The 23,319-nt window shown below is 36.2% G+C and overlaps 2 protein-coding genes across 15 annotated transcripts in view; both read right to left on the bottom strand.

The window, feature by feature from the left end:
* The window catches only part of gria2b (glutamate receptor, ionotropic, AMPA 2b), a 69,829-nt gene extending 68,610 nt beyond the window's left edge, over nucleotides 1-1,219 (bottom strand). For 6 of the 12 annotated variants that reach the window (XR_005279284.1, XM_038269096.1, XM_038269088.1 and 3 more), the window contains exons 1-2: nucleotides 822-1,218; nucleotides 537-677 (exon numbers count right to left, since the gene is read on the bottom strand). Coding sequence is in view for 9 of the 12 variants with exons in the window: in XM_038269096.1 (XP_038125024.1) it covers nucleotides 537-677; nucleotides 822-906 (226 nt within the window). In the remaining 3 variants the exon portion in view is untranslated. Of the gene's footprint in view, nucleotides 1-536; nucleotides 678-821 lie in introns of all 12 variants that reach the window. The other 6 variants (XR_005279286.1, XM_038269090.1, XR_005279285.1 and 3 more) reach the window with 3 other exon arrangements.
* A 9,417-nt stretch (nucleotides 1,220-10,636) lies between these two features.
* Nucleotides 10,637-23,319, bottom strand: part of glrbb (glycine receptor, beta b) — a 37,489-nt gene continuing 24,806 nt past the window's right edge. Inside the window, exons 8-10 of one of the 3 annotated variants that reach the window (XM_038269111.1) lie at nucleotides 21,309-21,461; nucleotides 15,037-15,314; nucleotides 10,637-11,742 (exon numbers count right to left, since the gene is read on the bottom strand). In XM_038269111.1, the coding sequence (XP_038125039.1) occupies nucleotides 11,449-11,742; nucleotides 15,037-15,314; nucleotides 21,309-21,461 (725 nt within the window). In that variant the 3' untranslated portion in view covers nucleotides 10,637-11,448. Of the gene's footprint in view, nucleotides 11,743-15,021; nucleotides 15,315-19,502; nucleotides 19,622-21,308; nucleotides 21,462-23,319 lie in introns of those variants that run through there. The other 2 variants (XM_038269110.1, XM_038269112.1) reach the window with 2 other exon arrangements.

Here is a 23,319-nt window from a genome sequence, read left to right as displayed (position 1 = left end):
TAGTTATACTTCTTCCTAAACATGACAGAAGACGCAGTTGAGGGTATGAGAAGCGACTAACTGTGACAAGAGGTCCATTTATATCCTAAAAAATGCCAAATAAAAAAGATAAGTAGAGACTACAATGCAATGAGAAGACCTTTAATAGAGTAGAAAACACTCCCATTCAGTTTGATCCTATTTATAAAAGTTGTAAAAAAGCAATACACCTAAATATCATAACTTTCATTGCTGACATTTAAGTGCAGCCTTTTCTAATGAATGTGAAAGACAGGGAGCAGTATTGATGTGGCGGTTACTGTGGAAACCAACTTTTCCCCAGCTACTGCCATTATCCTCAACTACAAACCTCATATACCCAATATTGAATATAGAACAAAAAGGTTTGACATGTTTTAAGATATTTTTTTGTTATGATCTGCAGTCTGGTGAAGAATTGTCATTACTGTTTTGTTTTTTGCTCTTTTTTTTTGTTGATCATATAAAGACTCAGGGGTTAATGAATGATAATAAGACTCAAAATATGTGTGACTTACAACAGTTGGTGACCGCGAAACTGTTGGCCACCTCCAGATTATCAATATGAGGTGTCAGTCTGAATTCCGAGGTTCCAAATTGAACCATTCCTATCCGAAACGCGCTGTACTCTTGATCCGCGCCCCTTGGAAAAAGTCCCCCTGTAATAATGGCACAATGTTGGTTATATTTCTACAAATCCAAACAGCGTGGTCGATTTTTTTTTAACCAAATTTGCATGTTTTCTCTAATCCATTCGAGTATTTTAAACACATTTCTCTTTTATGAATGAGTTGGCTACTCACCAATTTGAACACTGGGCGAACCCCCGAACGCGCATACCCAAAAAACCAGAAGAATAGAAAAAAATAAATTCACTATATTTCCCATGTCTACAGTTCAGGTGTCCACATCTACCAGAGGAGTCTGGTCTCCCTTTTTTTTCCCTCCTTGCAGGCGTTAGATCCAACACATATTAAGCAGCTTTGATATTGGAGAGGGGGAAAAAAAAAGAAAGTAATCTGAAAACGAATGTTATATATCAGTTAAATGACACCAGTCTTAAAGGAATGGTCGCCTGCGGTGAGGTTTTGGTCTCTTTTTCTCCGCTCTTCTCCGTCGCTCCACGTCCACCGGCAGCAACACCTCTTGTGAACGCACAAGGATGGTGCGCGTCTCCGCTCCGCGACGCGCGCCTCGGATCTTCTCACCATCACACCCACAACTGATGAATGTTAATAAGAAGGCGGACAGACACGGAGAGGTCTGAAAGTTGGCCACACTAGCTCCAAACCGCTCACTTGCTTCGAAACAAATGGAAACGGGGGCTCCTGTCTAAGCGATATTGATCTTGCCTTGGAGTTTCAGAGGCTTAACGTGAATACAGAGATCAAATAGTTAACATTCCTCATTTATGAGAATATACCGTAATAAGGACAAGTATTTTTTTCCTCATATATTTCTGTTTTATTATTTCAGACAGAGGCTTCTGGGTTGTGGTTACTTTTCCATATTAAAATGTGTCCCACAAGTTCTCTGACAAGTAAAAATCACCAATCATCTAAATAAGGAGTGCATTTCAAGAAAGATTCCGTCTGCAACAGTAATTAAAATGAACCATCTCTTTAACTTTAATTTAGAGTTTATAGGCCTATCCACCTTTTCTGTGCAAATATTTAAGCCTTGCCTAAGAATTGTTTATATATACCGGAGAAGGTGTGCATCCAGTCAACAGAAAACAGGAAGCAATTTCCTCCTTTAATTGTATAGCATGTAACCCTCAGCGTGAACAGACAGATGCACATTCATCATTGTCTGTGTTAGATGGCATTTTGGATGCAATCTAATGTAGCTGGTGGACTTTCAGAGCCAAACAGGAACTTTTTGACAGATTTCAGCACCTTGGACAGCATATGGCATTCAAAGGTGAGGCTTCTGCTGAATAGATCTCAGGAAACAACCACTTAGGAGAGGATGTGTTCAGTTTGTGAAAAGAACGAGCTTTATATCCAATTTAATATGATAATGACTCAAATAATGTCATCAATTATTTCATCAAAGCAACTCTGGGAAAAATACCCAATCACAAAATGTCAACTACAAGGCCTAAAAACAGAGATAACAATTTGTTTTTTGATAGGTTTTGTCACATTATAGATACAAACATCATTATTTTATTGGTATTTTTTTGAGAAATATACTCTAAACAAACAATACAGATAAAAAAAAAACATATCAATTTATGTTGTTTTATTTTTCAGGCTACATTTACCCTGATACACTCAGTATGCGCTACTACTTCTTTCAGAGTTCTTTGGTATAAACCCCTAATGTGTAAATCATTGTTAATACAGTTGTTCTTTAAAGGGCTCAGAAGACAAAAGAAGAATGGAACAAGGATAGATTACAAAAGCCAACCCAAGCTTTTAGTGTTGAATTAGGCATTGCTCAGGGATTTCTTCAAGAGGTCATTTAAAAAATTGACATAACCGTAAACCTCCAAAATAGGTCATAGTTGATGAAGGGATAAAAGCATGATGGGATGGAGAAATAAAAGAAGAAAAACAAGGTTTAAAACATGGCCATAAATGACTAAAGCAGACATTCACCTTACAGCAGAGCACAGCCCTAAAAATATCTTAAGAGATATGACCAAAAGGGTTAAAACAGAACACATTGAAATTTTAGAATGGCTGGATTTAAATTCCAGAAAAATGCTGGTTGATGATTACAAATAAACTTTAATAATTGCATTGATTTAATGGCAACACAGACCCAAAAAGCCATAAATATAATTTTTATTCATTTATACACACTATTTATGGCAAAAGTAAACAGGTCACAATTGTTTTATCCCAACGGTATTAGTTGTGACCTTATGAAGACTTTTAATTTTGTTATGAATTACCTATAGTTGGATTTCTACCCAAACAGTTGGAACCATTGTCTTCAACTCAAGCTGTCTCAGCTGCATTTCAGTTTTTCATTGATTTCTTTCCTTTTTAAACAAACATAGCTGCAGTTTTTGCTTCTTCAAAACATTCTTCCCTTTAATAATTCATCCTGTGTGTAATGGGCTGTTGAAAATGAAATTGTTGAAAAGCTGTGATGTTTGAGGTACTCTCTCCACACTCTCTTAATGCTGCAGCCATAGAGGGGACCTGATTTGAAACTCCTCCTGGCAAAGAAAAGGCTACATTCTGAACCACTCCTGTTCTACATGCTCACAATAGTTTGACCTTAACCAAAGGTTTCGGCATGCTTGAATAAATTCTTCTCATGTTCTTTTCAGCTAGATAGGCAGGTCATTTTAGTTGATTGTCTTACAGCATATTTCTTGCTGTAATGAATGTACAGCACGTTATATCATTTCACCATGACAACTCTCTTGGGCTCAAATTAGTTTTGTAGAGTTGAAATGGCAGTAAGACATAAACGAAACATGACCCCACTTAATGGACCACTTCACATGAGTAAACAACAACAGTGGAATATGAATTGAACAGATGATGTACTGTAGATACAAGATAAGTATCTAAAAAAGGCATTTCTTAAATTTATTCTTAGGATTTTTATTCAGTTCCTTTCCCCTTCTTTCCTTTCTTTTAATCTCCTTTACTTTCCAAGATTTCTTTGTTTTCCTTTTTAAAACCTTTACAATTTCGTTATTTTGTTTAAGTACATCCTGTAAGTAGCATGGGTCACATACTTTATATGTTTGTATTTTAATATAGGAGGTAGCACCTGCTCTGTCCATCTCACTCGTTCTGTCCTTGCCCAGGATACTTCTTGCTGGCTGTTTGGTGGCCTGAGGGAACAGCGATACTGACAGTTTTGTAGCCTCGCTTCTGTCAGTGTGCCCCACTGCAGCTGTGGCTACAGTCTTCCCATCATCAGTGTGTTATTTTGTATGAATGGGTGAATGTCTGAATGTAGTGTTAAGTCCTTACAGGGACTGGAGTACAGGGACTTCACGCTCAATAAAAGTACAGCACATTAATTCATTTGGTTCCCTGAGTTTGTCATTTGTAGAAATATCACATATAAGTTTATTTCTCTGTTTTAGTGTCTAAGTTTATCATTTATTTCTCTTAGATCTCTGTAAGTCTTAACCCATGGGATTAATAGTTTCCTTCCGTCTTAGTTCACTGCAACTGATCTTAATTTGTCTCTCTCCTCAATCTCCCTAATTTCTTTGTGGCTGAGTTGTTTTATATTATCCTCTAATTCACTCACCTGCATCCAAAGACATTCTGCACTCGTCACCTCTATGCAATTAGCAATTCAACTTCATGGTTCTTTGCTGGATTCTTCTCTCAAATGCCCCATTAGTCTGTTTGTGTCTTTGCTCTCGCTTCATGTCCTGTTCCCCCTTCTGTTACTCCCTCATGTTTTCTATTATTATTATCAGATCCTCAGCCTTAAGACCCATGTGTTTCTGTCAGCACTTTAGTCCCACTTTGAATCCACACATTATGACACTTATGAGTCACTAATGGCCATTCCAACAAAGATTTGGCCTTTGATGGATAAATAAAAACATGAGGAATGTGACAATAAAAATGTTCACCCTATTTTATTGGAAATTCCTCCTAGAAAAATACATTTGTTTATATCAATCCTTCCACATAGTTTTAGAATTTTGAAGACTGGTAACCCAGGTACTGACAGAGGTCTTACATTTGGAAATATACAAACAAGTTTATCATAACGCTAAGCCAAATATCTGCTGAGAAACTATGCAAGCATAGGGTTACAACGTGCACCATCTCCTGGTAAACAACAATGTTGTTGTCACTTCAGAATATAGAAATTCTAACGCACATCTTTTTAAAAGACAGATGGAAAGTTTAAGAATACAACTTCACAACAGGGGCAGAGCTAGATGGGGGACAAGGGGTGGCCAAGGCCACTTTTAACCAATCATCGGCCATCCCTGGGGCCAGTCCTACCAGATGATCCCATTCAAATGTACTGTAATTCACAAGCAGCTCCTATCTTACACAGAGGGTGGCAGGAGTGAAACTTTCAAGTGAAATTTTGTAAATTATTTTACATTTTAAATTTTCTGATGTGAACAATAAACTGACCAAAAAAATACAATAGTTATTATTTACATCAATGTATTAATAAGAAAAAATAAAAAATTCAGAATGCATGCTCTTTTCATAACTACTCCATGTATTATATGGAAAAAACAGAAAAAGTTTGGAAAAAACATCCTACCTATTCTTTAGCCATTGCGTGAAAGAATCTCCCATATACAATGGTCTTTTTTCTTTCTTGTGATGCCTTCCTCCTTTTCTCATAAACTTATAAGACTGCTTTTTTGTGTCTCTAAACCATTTTTAAAGTATATGGTGAGAGCTGGGGCTAGCTGAAATCAAAGTAACTGGTGACAAAAACACCAGAAATACTCATGCACGGCAAGAACAGGTTGATAGATTAGATGTTGCCCCAAAAACTTACAGTAAAACCAAGAGAAGATAATGTAATATACCTTCAATTTAGAGAGCATGGATGTGTAAATATATCTGTTTTTTATTATCAAGGGCTTTAGGAAAGGCTTTAGTTTGTTTTCATTTGGAAAACATGGAATTTGTGCTTGTTAATTCATGCACCTATGCACTTTCAACCCTCCTCAGTGCACATTAGTCTTTGCCACTGCTTCATAACAAGGTAAACAAAACTACAATACTATATCTGCTGGAATTCAAACTTATTTGTTAAACCTTTAGATGTAACATGTATATTGTTAAAACCTAGCCGTAGTAAGTTACATTTGTTTCAAAGTAAATGTTTTGAAAATAATTCTTTATAATTTAGTCAAAAAATGCAAAGAAACAAATAAAACACTTTCAGAACATACTGTAACATCAACCATCTGCAACTAAATTCACAATTTCAAAGAAAAGGCAAATGCAGGAAATAGGTTATTTATTGGAAGATGTTCCTTAGTTGCTGTTGAAGGTTCTCAGTCATCTCAGGTTCTTAGTCATCCTGGTCATAGTCATTGCAGTCTAACAAAGTAGTTGGATACATATTTGGTGCCTCTCTAAAATGATTAAACATTGAAACTAAAGAGATTGTACGTAGATTAGTCTTTGATACTAACTTCAAAACTGACTTTAAAACAAAGAACAACAGTTTTTCTAAGGTTGATAGAAGATGCTGATATGATAGTGGCTAAAAGGCTGTGTAAATAAACAAGGGGTTAATGTGAACATGTAACCAGACCTTACAAGCCTAAAGGCCAATTACAGCCTGCTATTAGGACAAATTGTCAGCAAATAAAAGTTAATATTATGGTGTAAATTTGACAAAATTTAAAAACTTTCACTGCACCAGTCTGTGCTGTATCACTCAATATTTACAGTTGTGCACTGAGCATTATTTTGACCAACTCAAAAATACAATTTCTGCCTTTGGTCACATGAGTTACTTTTGTTTTTCACATTTCTATTGACATTTCTAACTAATGTATTGTCTTTGAGACAAATAAAATTATATACTAGCAACTCTTGTTTTAGATTCTTCAAATGTTGTTTATTATCAGTTACATTAAGGACACCTATATTTTCAAAAATGTGATTTTTTTTCTTATAAGAAGCTATGTAACTAGAGGTTAAACAGTACATTTTTTAGGAGCCGTTGTGGATCAGATAGCTGCAGCTGATCCAGAATGCTGCTGCCTGTGTCCTCTCTAAGACTAAGAAAGTAGAGCACATCACCGCAGTTCTAAAGTCCTTACACTGGCTCCCTGTATCTCAGAGAATAGACTTTAAAATACTCTCTGAGTGGCTTAGCAACTAAATACATCACAGACTTGCTAACAGTGTATCAACCCTCCAGACCAGGGGTCTTCAATGTTTTCCAGGCCAAGGACCCCCAAACTGATAGCAAGATGGAGCGGGGACCCCCTAATTATATATATTGTATGAAATTGTGTTATATCAAACTGGTCCTATAGTCACTTTATTACATATGGAGTAATATAAAAAAAGTAAATTTGATTCTTAAAGTATTTCTGATTTTGATTCCTGATTGATGAGACAGGTGTTGTGAATTAAACGGTGCCCAGCTTGAAAGAGCTCCTGTGTGTCGGTGAATGTGTGCATTGATGACTGAAAGACATCTTCTGCCTCCATTTATCTGTTTACTACAGTGTGTTGAATTCATGTTAGTGTGGATTTAAAGACATTTCAATTAGTGGAAAACATTGCAGTTATTGCAAAACTTTCGCGACCCCAATGCAATACCTCCACAGACCCCCTAGGGGTCGCGGACCCCCTGTTGAAGACCTCCGCTCCAGACCACTCAGGTCTTCTGGCTCCAGCCTGCTCTGCATACCTAAAACCAAAACTAAACATGGAGAAGCAGCATTTAGTTCCTATGCCCCACTTATCCGGAACAAACTTCCAGAAAACTGCGGAAAGCCTGAAAGTGCGGAAAAATCAAGACTAAAAACACATTTGTTTACGATTGCCTTCAACCGTTCTAGTTAAACATTCCCATTTTATTGATCTACAATTTACCACTCAGTCAGTTTTTAGTTTATCTGTCTTACTGCTTGTTTTTTTCTCTGTATTTTATAATCTGTGCTGAGATTAATCTGAATTAGTTTTTTGTAAAAATTTGCTTTAAATAAACTGAGTTCACTGCACGGAAACAACTAAAGATAGCTCAAAATGAGCTCCAAGTCAGTAGTAGAAAATCCACAACAATGTCATTTAACCATTTTGTACCACTGCTAAATTCATTTACAACTAGATAAAATGTATTTATTCATTAAATATTGATCCATTTGTAATAAATAAATTATTTTTGTAGAACAAGTTCCAATGGTTTTATATTGGTTAATCAGTTTGCAAAGCACAGCGAAAATAATTACTATCAAAAAACTATATTCAATAAGTACCATAGATAGGTCAGCACCAATTTTTAGGAGAAATGTCCCTTTGAAGCAGTACAGTAAGATGCTTGTTTTTCATACCTATGTGGCATTTCTGGATCTTTTTGCAGACAAATGGTGTTTTTTGGTGACATGATGAAATATTAAATGATTGAGTGACGATTATTTTCAGTAAGCATTGGACAGGCAAGAAAAATATTGTAAAAATATTGTGATTTGGTCATTATTATTTTCTTTGTATTATGTGCAGAAACGACAATTTCCTCAAGCATTAAAATTACTCATGAAAAAAAATTGACATCACACATACAGTATCATTATGTTTCATTATCTTTCTATTCAATACGTGAATAAAATAGCAAGTGACATAATTTTTGCTAGAACATATCAAGATTTTTTAAAAGTTTTTAGTATCTTAAGTTTTGAAACAATTTAATTAAGAGCAAAATAAATAAGTCTCACAGAGGAATTTATTGCTGAATAAGCTTTCAAGGTTAGACAGAATACATTATTATCAGTTTCACAGAGCTCACGACAACCAGAGAAGGTCCTCTACAGTAAAAACACAAAATGGATGTGTGGGGACCTTGTCGACCATAAATGAGCCTTCAATAAGCCGTGTGGCATATCCTCCCCCACAGCGCCTTCACTAATCATTGCCCTGACTGTCATGGTGGTTTTCTCGGTGGGTCGGGTGAAAGCCTGGTGTGAGGTCTTGTTGGATTAGAAAGCACCCTGTTTGATATAGGTTACTGTGCTTGGCACTGGCAGGGTGCTGTGGCGTGTGGGTGGAGAACACAAAAACACACAACTGCACTCACAGTCCTGAGTCATACCTCTGAGATTTTTAATCCTAATGCTATGAATTTCATGACTTTTTGATTTTGTTTTTCACCAACAGCAATGGTTAAATCAAAGCTAATACAAAACACTCTGTGACACGTCAAAAACAAGAGAGGTTAAAAACATACTAATCTCCTTGACATGGCTTATTGTATTCATATTTGTAATAATCACAGTACAAACTTACTCTTTTTTATTAATTATATCAATTCTAAACCCTCTTTCGCAGTTGTCAGATCTGCTAAATTCCCTAGAGAACATTTGATCTCCTCATTACTTCATGAGTGTCACCATAGGGGGGCACTGCAATGCAAATTCTTTCTTGTAGAGTGTGAGTCAGTCCTGAGCTGAGTGTTTAAAGTAGTCAAATATAGAATATAGCCCCCAATTGATTTGAATTTTGCAGATCTGTATTACAAACACTTGTCCCTATGACGCATGTTTCCTCTTTCATTACAGAGGCCTTTTCTGCAAATGACTCTAACTTCTATTTTCTCTCCGTGTGATTATTGGCCAGTCAGACAAAAATTCTCCTCGCTGTCTGTAACCATGGTAGCCGCAGATATATAAACAAGTCTTGTTTTCTCATTTTAAACCAACCTATAGTAGAAGAAAACTGATAACTCTTGTCAGAATTGTGTTTTTTTTCATAACTAATCAACATTTAGCTAAATGGCAATCTTCATAAACGTAAATTTGGTGTTTTGACAGAAAATCAGCAACTCTCTCAGCTCATTAGGCTTGAGACATGTCTGACATGCTAAGTCACATTGTTAATTAGTAATCATTTCCTGAGCAGGATCTGTATAATGAATTATTTGGCAAATTATCAGCGGTCAAGCAGCTGTTGTAAGACCTGAAGAGATTAATACAGACAAAAAACAAATATGCTGGACATGCCAAGGGTGTTAACCAGTCAAGACAAATTTACCTGCAATCAGAGCCATACAGATAGGAGAGTTGCACCAGGGGAAGACTGAGAAAGTTAGGTAGCTAAGGCGTCAGGGAGTTCAGCAAAAGTGCTTTGAGGCCCGTTCACATACTCCTGCTGAATATTTTGAAAAATAGATAACCATTCTGAAAAAGCTTACTGATTGAAAGGTTGTACTCCACATTATAGTGTTGTTTTTAACTATGTGAACTGTTTATTTTTATCTAGAGCCCATTTCAATGATATTCAGTTGACTGAAATGTAACGTTTATAGATGTTAATATCTTGTTTACATAATCAAAGACAATTAGGGCACCTAAATATTGTTTTCTGCTGCCATGCACTACTAATGTCTATGCCAATGTTAGCATGAGCAGCCGACTTCCCTTAGACTATTTAAGCTGTGTGTTGCTGTTGCTCCTTGAAATGTCGTCCACTGTAATCAATAAAGTTTTCAGAACTCTCTTACTTATATGGCTCTGCCTGCAAGATGAGAAGAATTATAACTTTAGACCAAAGCCAAATACTTGTTCCTTCTGATTACGGCTCTCATTAGCAGAAAAGCTTTCCTGAACTTAATGGCTTATTCTATTGGGTAGCGCCTTAAACCTGACTTTTAGTGATAAAAATGTATTCCAAGGTTTGATCTGATGTTAATTGTGTCTGTATCTTTATGGTACTATATTTAATGACTGTAATTTATTAATTTTCTTTCTAATGGAATTTTAAATCTGTAATTTCATAGAAAAGTTAATTTTCATGATGTATTTCCTTGAAGTAATGTTATTATTTTTGCGTTTTGGATCATTTTGGAATTTGTTTATGCATAATACATTCCTGTTTTTCTTTAATGTAAGCACAGTGGGATGCCCTTGTGAAGAGATCTATAACTGACAACTGAAAAATTGTTGTTTGATAAATAATGACAACCGAAGTCAAGTTTCTCGTCTTTATTTTTAGTAACATCAAATGGTGGAAAGTCATTTAATAAATTGCTTTTTGAGCTTGAAAATCTCACAAACATATGGTCACTCACAGCTCAGTAGTGACCCTCTTGCACAGGCTACAGGTATGATGAGTCAAGTGTTATAGTTGTAGGAGTGGCAGTGTCACATGACCATCTGGGCAGGAAAAGGAGTGCTTCACATATCCACGATTCTTCTTCAAACAAATCATAGGAATTTCTAAATTTCAAAAACATCTTTTTTTTAATAAATATTTTAGGTTTTCTCTTTATTTACATGCGCTATTTATAACATGCTAGGTAATTACACTTCGCAATGAAGCCAAAATAAAGTGCCTAAACTTATGTAACTTTTGAGCTTTCACAAACAGGGAAAGGGCAAAATAAATAAAATAGCAATTTGCAAACCATCATCAGTTTTTCTTTGCATATTCAGCTCTCCTCTTACTCATTCCTTGGGAATTTTTTACTAACTTATAATCATAACCATTGCATTCTAGCAAACGTTCTTTAAGCATACATTTAGTTCATGAGGTAACTCATAATAAGGTTCTGCTTCCCCTACACTAGATAAAATAAAACTATATATTTCTTAGATATTTTGCAGAAATAGCTTAAGTGGGAATTAATGTATAAATAGTTATTTTACTTTCTTTACTGATGTAATTATTTACGGGCAACGTTCACTTCTCTGAATGCTCACTTTCAAACGTAGGTCTTTTTTATAGTTCAATCAATAAAAAACTAATAAAACTACAGCACTGGGAAAATAGTATTGGGTAATCACAAGTATATGGACCAGTAAATCACGTTAAAGAAGAGGAAGGAGAAAGGGAACAGTGCTCTGGCGTACAAGTCAATTCTTTTGGCAGCGGATGGGATCACTGGCTTCGGAGGAGGCGGTTTCTTGTTCTTCGCCTGAGATTTACCAAGAACAGAGCCGGTGTCAATTGGTTTCCCATAGCAGTCAAAGTTTGACAGCTCAAAGTCCCGTGGGAGTGAGCCCACAATGCTGAAATCGTTGGTCCTCAGGTCAGATTTGGATGTGCACACCTTTTTGCAGCGGGTCTCACCCACCTGGGGCACAGAAAGAGACAAGAAGGGAAAATATGTTGTGTGTGGAAGAGAGATGTTCAATTTTCTGTCTTTGAACCCTAAGAGTTGGGAGAAAACAGAATGCAAAATATTTCCCCAAAGCCCAGGAGGAAGAAACAACTGAATCAACATAAGTTCATCTGTAGTTCAGTAAAAACTTTCACCTGCTATATTGGTAAAACAAACAATCTTATACCCATCGTATAAGCTTTTATTTTTCTAAACACTCCACTTGATTATAAAAGGCAAATTAGCATTTGTTCTTGTAAAATATTAGTCTGCATGAAACTGAGTCAAACACAAAGAGAACAACACATCTGTAGCTAAAGATTAAAACATCCTTCACATCCTGTTCTGCTGCTTTTTTACAGTCGATCTGTCACTTTTTGCTTGTTTCATAGCTGCCATCAATATTTTTCTGTCACTTCTCATCAACTGAACACCTGCAAGAAACACCATTTCATCTGCACTTTATAAACACAACCTCTCAGAATCTGCAGACTCAACAGAGATGTCATTTGGTTTTTGTTGTAAGGAGACTACAGTAGCAGCCATCTAAAATGGCCCTTCTTAGTCAAAAGCCAGTCAAATGGCAGCAAAACCCCCTCCAACTTCCAGCCACTGGCTTCTCATGGGTGTGCATATTTTTTTACTCTTACTCCACCCTTTCACTGAATTACAGGGTCTGAACAGGAGATAACGCTTCTTTTTAGATCTTAATGTCCACAAATCATGACAGAAAGAATATTTTAGATGTTTAAAAAGGAATAGTAGGGGACTAGCCAATGACCAGCCAAATTCTGAATGGCTGCTGTAGCCCAAAAGCTTTAATCGTAAAATTGTTCTGTGTTGACCTATAACATTAGTGGATTTTATTAACACAAACAAACAGAGCAGATGTCACTAACAGTTTTTCCTGATGGGACTTGTTTTACCTTTAACACACAACATTACTGTTGCTTCTAATATGTTATCAGATTACAACAACATGCTTAACCCTTTAAAGCCCGATCCAAGGATAAAACAAAACAGAAAATTACTTTTTTTTGGTTTGAAGTCCTTATTTGGCCTTTTAACAAAATATGTAAAAAGAAAAAACAGAAATACATTTTTGATATTAATAATTTATTACTATGCGATAAGTCAAGATTATTTTTTGTGTAGTCTTCTGCCCTCTGTTATCAGGTATATCTGATTGTGTACAATAGGAGTTTGAGCAAACTCCTATTGTATTAAATTATGCAAAAGGTGTCAGACGCAAAACATTTCAGTATGTATCAAATATGATACATTTAGCATTATAGTGTTAAAGAGACATTATTCAAGGTCTCACTGAAAACTATCTGTAAAATAACCTTTTTATTCTACCCTTTATGCCTTAAACATGGTTTAATGAAGAGACTAAGACCTCGGTAGGTCAGAGTAGATGCATCTATAAGCTTGTAGCCTATTCCTGAATTTATTTTGAGTCAGAAGTTCCCGCGTTGTTCTGCAAATGTGACATCAAGCACGTCCATGAGTCCGACCTAGCAAAGAATGGAAGCCTTAGATTCTAGATGGATTTTGTGGACACACAGAACCATCCTCCAGCTTAACTCAGAAACCAATTGCAACTCCAGGTAAGGTGAAAAACATAAAAAAAAAAAAAAAAAAAAAAAAAAAAATTTAAGTACGAGTGCAAACTACAGGAAGGAGCAGAACAATGACATCTGTGTTTTGGCCCCAAATGGCTGTATCGTTAGAACATTCTGTAATACCGCTTTAAAGAAAAAAAACAATGTCTATTTATTTAAAAAAATAACTTCCAATTATATGCAGTTCTTTTATTCCTTGCGTATGTGTTCAACAGCATTAGAGGTTTACTGATAAACTTTTTTTTTTATTTCTCTTAAGTTGCCAAGTTTTTTTTTGTTTTTTTGTTTTACTGCAGCGGCTAATTCTTCATTAATAGTTTATAGTCCCATGCTAAAGCCTGAATATGTTCTGATTCAAATCAATTATAAACCATTATTTTTTTGGCATTTCTGAGTAGAGGGTAAACCTCCAATTAATCTTTAAGTCTTTTGCAACCTCTAAAGGTTTTTCATTTAGGATAATCTTATGGGCATCTTCCCATCATTCTAACTAGTTTTCTTGTCCCTGCTGAAGTAAATCATATTACCGATTGTTTTAGCAATTTTATGTTGGATTTAAACTACAAAGAGATAACCCTATCAATTCTAAGATCTTTTAACTTTTGTGCACAATTTACTTTAGGTGCACCAGAATAATGGTGGTTGAATATATAAGTAACTGAAACCATATGACTGAAACAAATGTGTGGTGCTATTTGATGGTTAATGGCATAGACTTTCACTAGAACCTGTTCTACTTTGTCATTGTAATTTTGAATTATTTTCTGCAAATAACTGTAAAGCTAAACAAAAAATATGTCTTTGGCTTTTGGTCCGGTCTTCGCTCTTAGATGTTTAGAATTTAAAACCAGAAAAGTCACATTTAAAGTCCCATCCAGGTGTAACATTAATATCATTGAATGGCAAAAACACTATGTAACATCAATTAATCTGTTCCTATTTAGAAAAAGAAAAACTATTTGAATTTATTATCCAACATATTGTTTTTTTCTATTAGAAAATACATTTTTAGCACACCAGCATCAAATTGGGCAGTATGTCAAAGTGGACTGAGGTTGCTGTTTGGTTGGTTTGTGGTACGATGAGTTCATCCTCGTTTTTCAACTTTATTCTCATAATATTACGAATATATTCTCATAATATTATGACTTTATTCTCGTAATATTAAGATTAATTCCCGAAGAAAAAAAAAAATGTCTAGCCTGGCTCTAATTCTGTGGTGTAGATAGCACACGGATTCTTAAAGGAGATTTTTTACAGAATCAAACAAGGTGAAACTAAACCTTTCCCCTTGAGGAGTTCCATGTGTTTCAGCCCTGGATATATGTATACATATATATATATATATATATATATATATATATATATATATATATATATATATATATATATATATATATATATATATATATATATATATATATATATATACCGTATATATATATATATAAAATGACAGAAAATAGAATATGCTGTAAATTCAAGTTTTTGCGTATTCATAATAGCATAGAGTAGCTTCAGCCCGGATGATGAGAAAGCCAAAAAGCAAAATGGTTTGTGTGGCTTTAACCTCATGCTTTCCTGACAGCCTTTCACACACATTCATGTATCAAAGCCATTCACTAACGTGTAAGGTGCTGACATGAAGAGGTGTCCCTCCAGTCCCGTTGATGGTGTTGTTCCTGACACCTGGACTCTTTCCTGCAGCTTTCTCCTTGGAAGCTATCCTGGCCTTCTCTGCCTCGATGTGCTTTGGACTGTTGAGCATCACTTGAACCACAGCATACTCCACCAGTGAGGCAAAGCCAAACAGCAGGCAAGCAATGAGCCAAATGTCAATGGCCTTGACGTAGGACACTTTTGGCAGCTCTGAAGCTAAGGAGGTGCACTCAGAAGACAGGGAGAGCACAGAGAGGATACCTACAGAGAAGGAGATTACAGATAACCTTATCAGTCAGAAATGTGATTGAAAAAAAGGTAGGACTGTATTTGAAAAGAAAGTAAATATTACATAAGTCTTTAAAGAATGTGATATTAAAGATATTTTATCACCTTAATATTGACAAACAATGTTTGGAGACATTTTGAGAAATTCTGCCAAATGAGAACAACATTTCTCATACACTATATTGCCAAAAGTATTTGCTCACCTGCCTTGACTCACATATGAGCTTAAGTGACATCCCGTTCCTAATCCATAGGGTTCAATATGACGTCGGTCCACCCTTTGCAGCTAGAACAGCTTCAACTCTTCTGGGAAGGCTGTCCACAAGGTTTAGGAGTGTGTTTATGGGAATTTTGGACCATTCTTCCAGAAGCGCATTTGTGAGGTCGCACACTGATGTTGGACGAGAAGGCCTGGCTCTCAGTCTCCGCTCTAATTCATCCCAAAGGTGTTCTATCGGGTTGAGGTCAGGACTCTGTGCAGGCCAGTCAAGTTCATCCACACCAGACTCTGTCATCCATGTCTTTATGGACCTTGCTTTGTGCACTGGTGCACAGTCATGTTGGAAGAGGAAGGGGCCAGCTCCAAACTGTTCCCACAAAGTTGGGAGCATGGAATTGTCCAAAATGTCTTGGTATGCTGAAGCATTCAGAGTTCCTTTCACTGGAACTAAGGGGCCAAGCCCAGCTCCTGAAAAACAACCCCACACCATAATCCCCCCTCCACCAAACTTTACACTTGGCACAATGCAGTCAGACAAGTACCGTTCTCCTGGCAACCGCCAAACCCAGACCCGTCCATCAGATTGCCAGATGGAGAAGCGCGATTCGTCACTCCAGAGAACGCGTCTCCACTGCTCTAGAGTCCAGTGGCGGCGTGCTTTACACCACCGCATCCGACGCTTTGCATTGCACTTGGTGATGTATGGCTTGGATGCAGCTGCTCGACCATGGAAACCCATTCCATGAAGCTCTCTGCGCACTGTTCCTGAGCTAATCTGAAGGCCACATGAAGTTTGGAGGTCTGTAGTGATTGACTCTGCAGAAAGTTGGCGACCTCTTCGCACTATGCGCTTCAGCATCCGCTGACCCCGCTCCGTCAGTTTACGTGGCCTACCACTTCGTGGCTGAGTTGCTGTCGTTCCCAAACACTTCCATTTTCTTATAATACAGCTGACAGTTGACTGTGGAATATTTAGGAGCGAGGAAATTTCACGACTGGATTTGTTGCACAGGTGGCATCCTATCACAGTTCCACGCTGGAATTCACTGAGCTCCTGAGAGCGACCCATTCTTTCACAAATGTTTGTAAAAACAGTCTGCATGCCTAGGTGCTTGAATTTATACACCTGTGGCCATGGAAGTGATTGGAACACCTGATTCCAATAATTTGGATGGGTGAGCAAATACTTTTGGCAATATAGTGTACCTCCAGTACACATTTCAATTGTCTGATGGCAGCAGAAACAACAAAGCTGTGGCTTAACTATTGCAACTTGACACTTTATTTATGTCACATGATCTCAAACTAAACTAGGCTGAACCATTACCTGCTCTTTGATACAAATTCATCTAAAATTGTATTGGCAAAAATTAACAAAACTTTAATCTGTACTGACAGTTTCACAGTGGGCAGTGGGTAGCAATGTTGCCATGCAGCAAGAAGGGTCCAGGTTCAATTCTTGGCCCAGGTTCTGTCTGCACGGAATTTGCATCTTCTAGCTCTGCATGTGTGGGTTCTCTCTGGGTACTCCGGCTTCCTCCCCAAGTCCAAAAACATGACTGTTTTGTTGTGAATGATTGTTTGTCCTGTTTGTCTCTGTTTTGCCCTGTGATGGACTGACGACCAGCCCCTCACGTCTCCAGCAGGGATAAGTGTGACAGAAAATGAATAGATTGATGGATGGATGGACTACAGTTCTCTTTATCTGATATCAGTCTTGGTGTAATGATACAATTTAATAAAACCAAATAAAGAAGAAACTTATAAGTTCTGTTTCACAATAATGTTCAATGGATGGATGAGAGGATAGATGATACATTTCTGAGGTGCTTTGTCAGGGATTTGCTGCACTTTTTCTCCTCAAGAAGCTGTTAAAAAAAGCAACTCACAGAAAAAAAAGTGGTTAATATAATGTACAGGAAAACTTCCAATAATCTAATAAACTATCAATCAGTTCTTTAGATGTTAAAATATTAAGAAACACAAGGTGACCAAAAATTTTTCCAACCCCATATAGAGAAATTTAAAACAAGCCGTTCTGTTGTGTTAGACTTAATGTCTGTTTGCAACCAACTAATACTTGCAGTTTTTAGGCTGTGAAGTAAAAGAAACAAAACGTTTTCCTTTTTATCTTAAAACCTGTAATTGAACTGTTGTAAAATATTTCAGAGAACATCCCAGAAATTAGTATTCAAATCAGATTTTTTATCTCTCAAGAGCACTGAAAGCCTCTAACAAGAAGAGTTTGTATCTCTTCTTGCCAACATCATTACAGGCTTGTGATTTTCCATTAATAGCAGTAAATCTTTCAGACCACCATGGAAACAGCAATTATGACCACGGTTAGAGGTTATTTTAACATCAATGAATGGCCTTGCACACTTCTCTCCCTAGCAAGGAGAGAAGTCCTTTTTTTGTTGCTAATGTGTCTTGAAACTGACTTCTAATACATTCAAAGGACTAAAAGGTGCTGCTCTCAGATTTAATTAAAATAATTCAATCAGAGTTTCCTTTCTTGCTCGAAAAAATTTGATGGCTGTTTTCTCACCTTTATCAGTTAACGATTAATGTTAAAAGTGGCAACAAAACAAGATAGATTTATTTTATTTTCATAAAGTTTACAACATCAGTGGTTCAGACTTAATATTGGATTAAACAAATACATTTTATCATTGGATGAAATGACCTTAATTGTTTAATTATGTATTAGTCAATCCCCAATTAAAACCAAAAATAGCTTTCTTATCCTAGCAAAAACATATATAAGAACATTATAAAATTGAGGTAGACACATTTGTTGTCATTCCTTGAAACATCTGTAAATAAATCCTAAATGAATGAGTCATTTATGAGATCACATTCATTTAGAAACCAGCTGTCTCACTAGGAATAATTATTTAAAACAAGGTCACTGTGAGGTTTCTTGTTGGAAAATCAGGGTAAAAAGGAGGAACCTGTGATGACCACATGATCATTTCCATATCCATTTATCGCTAATTGCATCCCTAAAGGCTTCCTGGGAGTAATGGAGGATGTTTTTGACCCATCATCACAAATTACCAATAAAATAAACAGGTTCATTTGCTATTTGGTATTGTGGGTAACTTTTAAAACATAATGTCAATTCAACAAAGAAAGGTTTGGCCTATCCAAATATTTTCAACCCTTCTGTGACAAAAACATTCACAAAATGTACAAGCTGAGCTGAATTCAGCAACTCCAGATGATCTAAGATAATTTTTTCAAGGAGGAATTAAAAGAGATTTTTTTACTATATATAGTCCTTCCTTCTGAAATGTTAGATGACACAGGGGAGTGTTGTCCTGTCAGAATGGGAGGCTGTACAGTTAGTTTTGATTCAACACTTTTGCCAAAATTAATATTCCTTAACATGAAATGTGTTTTTTTTAGCCACATAAATAAGAAACCTTAACCTTTTGCAGCTTTGTGGTGTGATTATCCTTATGACGACTTGTAATTAAACAGATTGTGAGTGTGTGGTCGAAAACTTTTGATTTCTCTTATTTCATATATCTAGTTATGCTATTTATCCACTGAAATATATTTTTACTCAGTCTGTTTCACCTCAAGGCCACAAAATTTCAAAGTGAGGAGTGTTTACATACGAGAAATACTTATTCCCATACAAATCCAAGTTCTTTCTCAAGATTCATCCATAGCATGTTACTGTTTAACGAAAGTGTCTGTAAAGTTGACTCTGACTACTTTCCATTATTGTAAGTAAGGAAGAAACACACTGGCCAGATCAGAACAGGGCTGATTACGATGAAATAAGAGCTGTTTGATGTCTCTCTTTGCAAAGTTTGGAATAAAATGCCAACTGAGTGAAATCCATTGATCTCTGATTATTTAACTGGAGTGAATAGTTGAACACTTTTTTCCCGCAACAGAATGTATATCATGTGACACAAAAGTGAACAACAAAACAAATACAAATAGATATCTGGGTGCAGACTGACCTGGGTCAATTCAGAGAGAAGCCAGAGCGGGCTTCCAGGAGGATATTAGGTGATGATGGAATGAAAGTGGTGAAAAACAGCTGAAAGAAGATGGAACAAAATGGAGACAGTGGATGATTGAGGTGGGATAACAACAGATGACCTTATCCATGCAGTCCTGGGGACAAATGCAAGGGTAATGGTGCTGTAAAATACTTTATGGAGAGGACATATTCTGACACCTGGTGTGGCATAGAAGAGTACCACTGAACGGGAGTAAATATGTTTCTTATACAATTAACACAAGGTTATGGTGAATGCATTCAGAAAGGAAAAACAAAAGTATAAGTATACATATATATATATATATATATATATATATATATATATACATATATACATACATACATACATACATACATACATACACATACATAGGACTAAGGTGTGAATTGAGTTTAGGTTAGGTTTAGGGATAGGTATGTGTCGGTAATGGTTAGGGTTAGGGCAAGGGTCATGGTTAGGCCATATAAATTAGTGGAAAATGAATGGAAGTCAATGGAAGGTCCCCACAAGGATATTGTGACACAACATGTGTGTGTGTGTGTGTGTGTGTGTGTGTGTGTGTGTGTGTGTGTGTGTGTGTGTGTGTGTGTGTGTGTGTGTGTGTGTGTGTGTGTGTGTGTGTGTGTGTGTGTGTGTGTGTGTAATGTTATATAAACTGTTTTGTATAATATATATCATATACAAAACTGCATTATGGATGGATAATCATTTAATAGGTTATTAAAAATATATTTTGATTTAAATTAAAAATTATCTACTTTACAAATTTGAATGTTCTGTCATTTACTAAGAAGGAATCCATCCCCATGTTCAACAACAGGTTTGAGGTACTATAGTAGATAAATGCATCACTATGGGGGGTTCCAGCTGTCAATTACAGCAACATTTAGTGATTTATTACACATTACAAAAACTGGAACGGGAGCCATACTTCACATGCAAAGTTCCTAATGGTTTCCAAGTGATTGATTATTTCATGATGGAAATGACTGGAGGCAATAATGTGGGAAATCCTTGAAACCTCCTAACCTTCGGAGTGGTCTCTATTTTTCATCTCCTCCAGTTTTGTCCATTTCTTTTTATTACATGAATTCTTCTGAGCCTGTATTTTAATATACAGTTAGATTATTCAGAATATACATGCAGATTTCATAAAACATTTTATTTTTTATGTATTTCTATTTAAAAAGTAGCTTTTATTTTATATGTAGCTATTACACACATATTGAGAAAACCTTTATTGTTGTTAATTCAACTAATAAAAATTGTCTTAGTAAAAGCTAATAAAAATAACTAGTAAAGCTAAGGATGGCATCATAGACAAGTGAGACTACAGAAAAGTAGGTTTATGTACCGAAAAATATATTTCTTATACTGTAAAAGCCAGGAATTATTTTGCATAATTAACTATTCTGACATTATAATAAATCTAAACTGTGTTTTTTTTTCTCAACCGTAGGTCATTATCAGCATTAACCGAAAATAAGGGCTTAAAGGAATATCGCTTTTTTTATCTAAACAATAGAGTAGTTTAATATTTTCTCTAAATTCCAGGTATTTTTTCTTTTTTAACAATTATGATGACCTGTAAAAATGTTTTCTTTCACTCGCTCACTTTTTGTACTGCAAAAGTAGCGGCTAAAAGAGCAGAATAGGAGTTTACAGCATTGATGTCCTTGTAAATATCAGTGGAATATGTTGGACTTGGTGAAATGAACTTACCTAAGGGAACCCTGGCAGCACTCGCATCAGGGTTGATCCAGAAAGACAGCCAGGAAAGAACCACTATAAGCAGCGTTGGGGCATAAACACCCATCATGTAGAAACCAACTTGTCTCCGTAGGGTGAAGATAACCTCTACACAAGTGTAATACCCTATGTGGAGAAGATAAAAACCCTCAAATATCACAACGGCCTTAATTAAAAATCACATAGGCCTATATGCATAAGTAGTGAATTTTAAAATAACAATGAACAGAGCCTCAGGATCTAATTCAGACAATAACCCTATAAAATAAGCTCAATCCTTGGGTAAAGATTGTGGCAGCTTTTGTAAAATGAAAGATTAAGTTGAATGTTGTTATAAAGACATATTATAAACTGAATTAGGATTCTGTGTGGGTATTTGATTGTAAAAATGTCCACTTTAATAATAATTAATCACAGCAGCATGAACTATTTAGCTATTAAAAAATAATATTAGGTATTAAAAAGGTATACCAGGCTCCAACCTTTTTCTTGATTAATGTGTTTCTCACCCAAGAGCAACTAAATGATTAAATGCGTCTATGTCGTTGATCCAGGGAGAATAGCTGAGGTGAAGTAATATCTGAAAAACTCATGATTCTCTTCAGCGCTTACATAAAAGCTGGATGTGTCATGAAGCAAGCTCAAACCAGTTGAAACAGACACGATCTCTATAGCTGGTGGGTAGCCATGGTAACCAGGTAGCGGCCTGACTCATCAAGAGCAGGTCTTCTCCATTTAAAAAGCTGTGAGATCTGGTAAAGGGAGCGTTTTTATTAACAAAAAAAAACATTTGAACTTCAATATCAGTGGTGAGACAGGTGGTGTTGTGTTTAATCTATTCAACTGGCTGCTGTTTGAAGCACTAAATACAAAGGGCCGGATCTATCAAAGGTTTGCGTGTATTAAAACGTGAGCTATTTCACTGCGCACGCTAAAAAATGTACAAACTGATCTATCAACAGCATGCTAAAAGGATTTGGTCTTTAAAACGTGCAAAATAGCGCCTCTGATCCATTTAGTACTTTTTCTGCAATGAATATGCAATATGGGGCGTTTACACGCTAAAGTGCGTCTTGTGGGAGGAGAACATGTAAATATATTAATTTAGCACTCGCAAAGTGATTTATCAAACTTGAACGCAATTTTGCTAACGGTATCTAACTCTATATTTAACACGTTTCAAAAGAAGGTGCAAATGGTCTGTATGCCTAATTGCGCACACATGGCAGCGGTTATTGTCGCAAGAAGGAGACATGGAAATAAAGCAAGGAGACGCAGAGAACGCATTTTTTCACTCCGTGTGAATATTTTTGGAATGAAGGAGGAAACGATCATCAAACCATATAGTTTATCCAGCATTGCCATTTTGGAGCTGTTGGGGGAACTCCGAATGGATTTGGAGCCAGCCACAAGGAGGACCCACGCAATACCAGATATCACAAAACTCCTTGCAACATTGCACTTTTTTGCATCTGGGTCATTCCAGCGTACGGTTGCAGCGAGAGCTGGGATCTACCAATCTCGTTTTTTCAGAAGTGCTGTCCGACGGGGTCGGGGTTCTCCCCCTGCGCCTGTGGAGCAACATGCCAAATGCTGCGGGGATCTCATCCACAGTCACAGGCCAATACAAAACACCTGTTTTTTTTGTTTTTTTTGTTTTTTTTTTTGTTTTTTTTTTTTTTACTGCAGCACATACCACCTTAGGGAATAAAGGTTGCCAATTTATAAATATATATACAGTATATATATATATATATATATATATATATATATATTTACTTATTTATTTTTTTTGTTGGGGGTCACTGTAAGATTTAAATTTCTTAATGCACTAGTTTGTACAGACTACAAACTACTTTGCCGCAAACCACAAAACGCGCAAAACCATCATTTAAATAGGGCGTCTCCAACAGTTTTGCACCTTCCACCAGTTACGCAATCACTCTTGTTAAATCACCCGCAAACCATGGTTCAGCCCCTCGCG

The sequence above is a fragment of the Cyprinodon tularosa genome, unplaced genomic scaffold, assembly GCF_016077235.1.
Source record: "Cyprinodon tularosa strain WSP-4 unplaced genomic scaffold, ASM1607723v1 ctg72, whole genome shotgun sequence".
Taxonomy (NCBI): domain Eukaryota; kingdom Metazoa; phylum Chordata; class Actinopteri; order Cyprinodontiformes; family Cyprinodontidae; genus Cyprinodon; species Cyprinodon tularosa.
The sequence above is the reverse complement of the archived record's forward strand: the minus strand, read 5'-3'. Positions and strand labels throughout refer to the sequence as shown.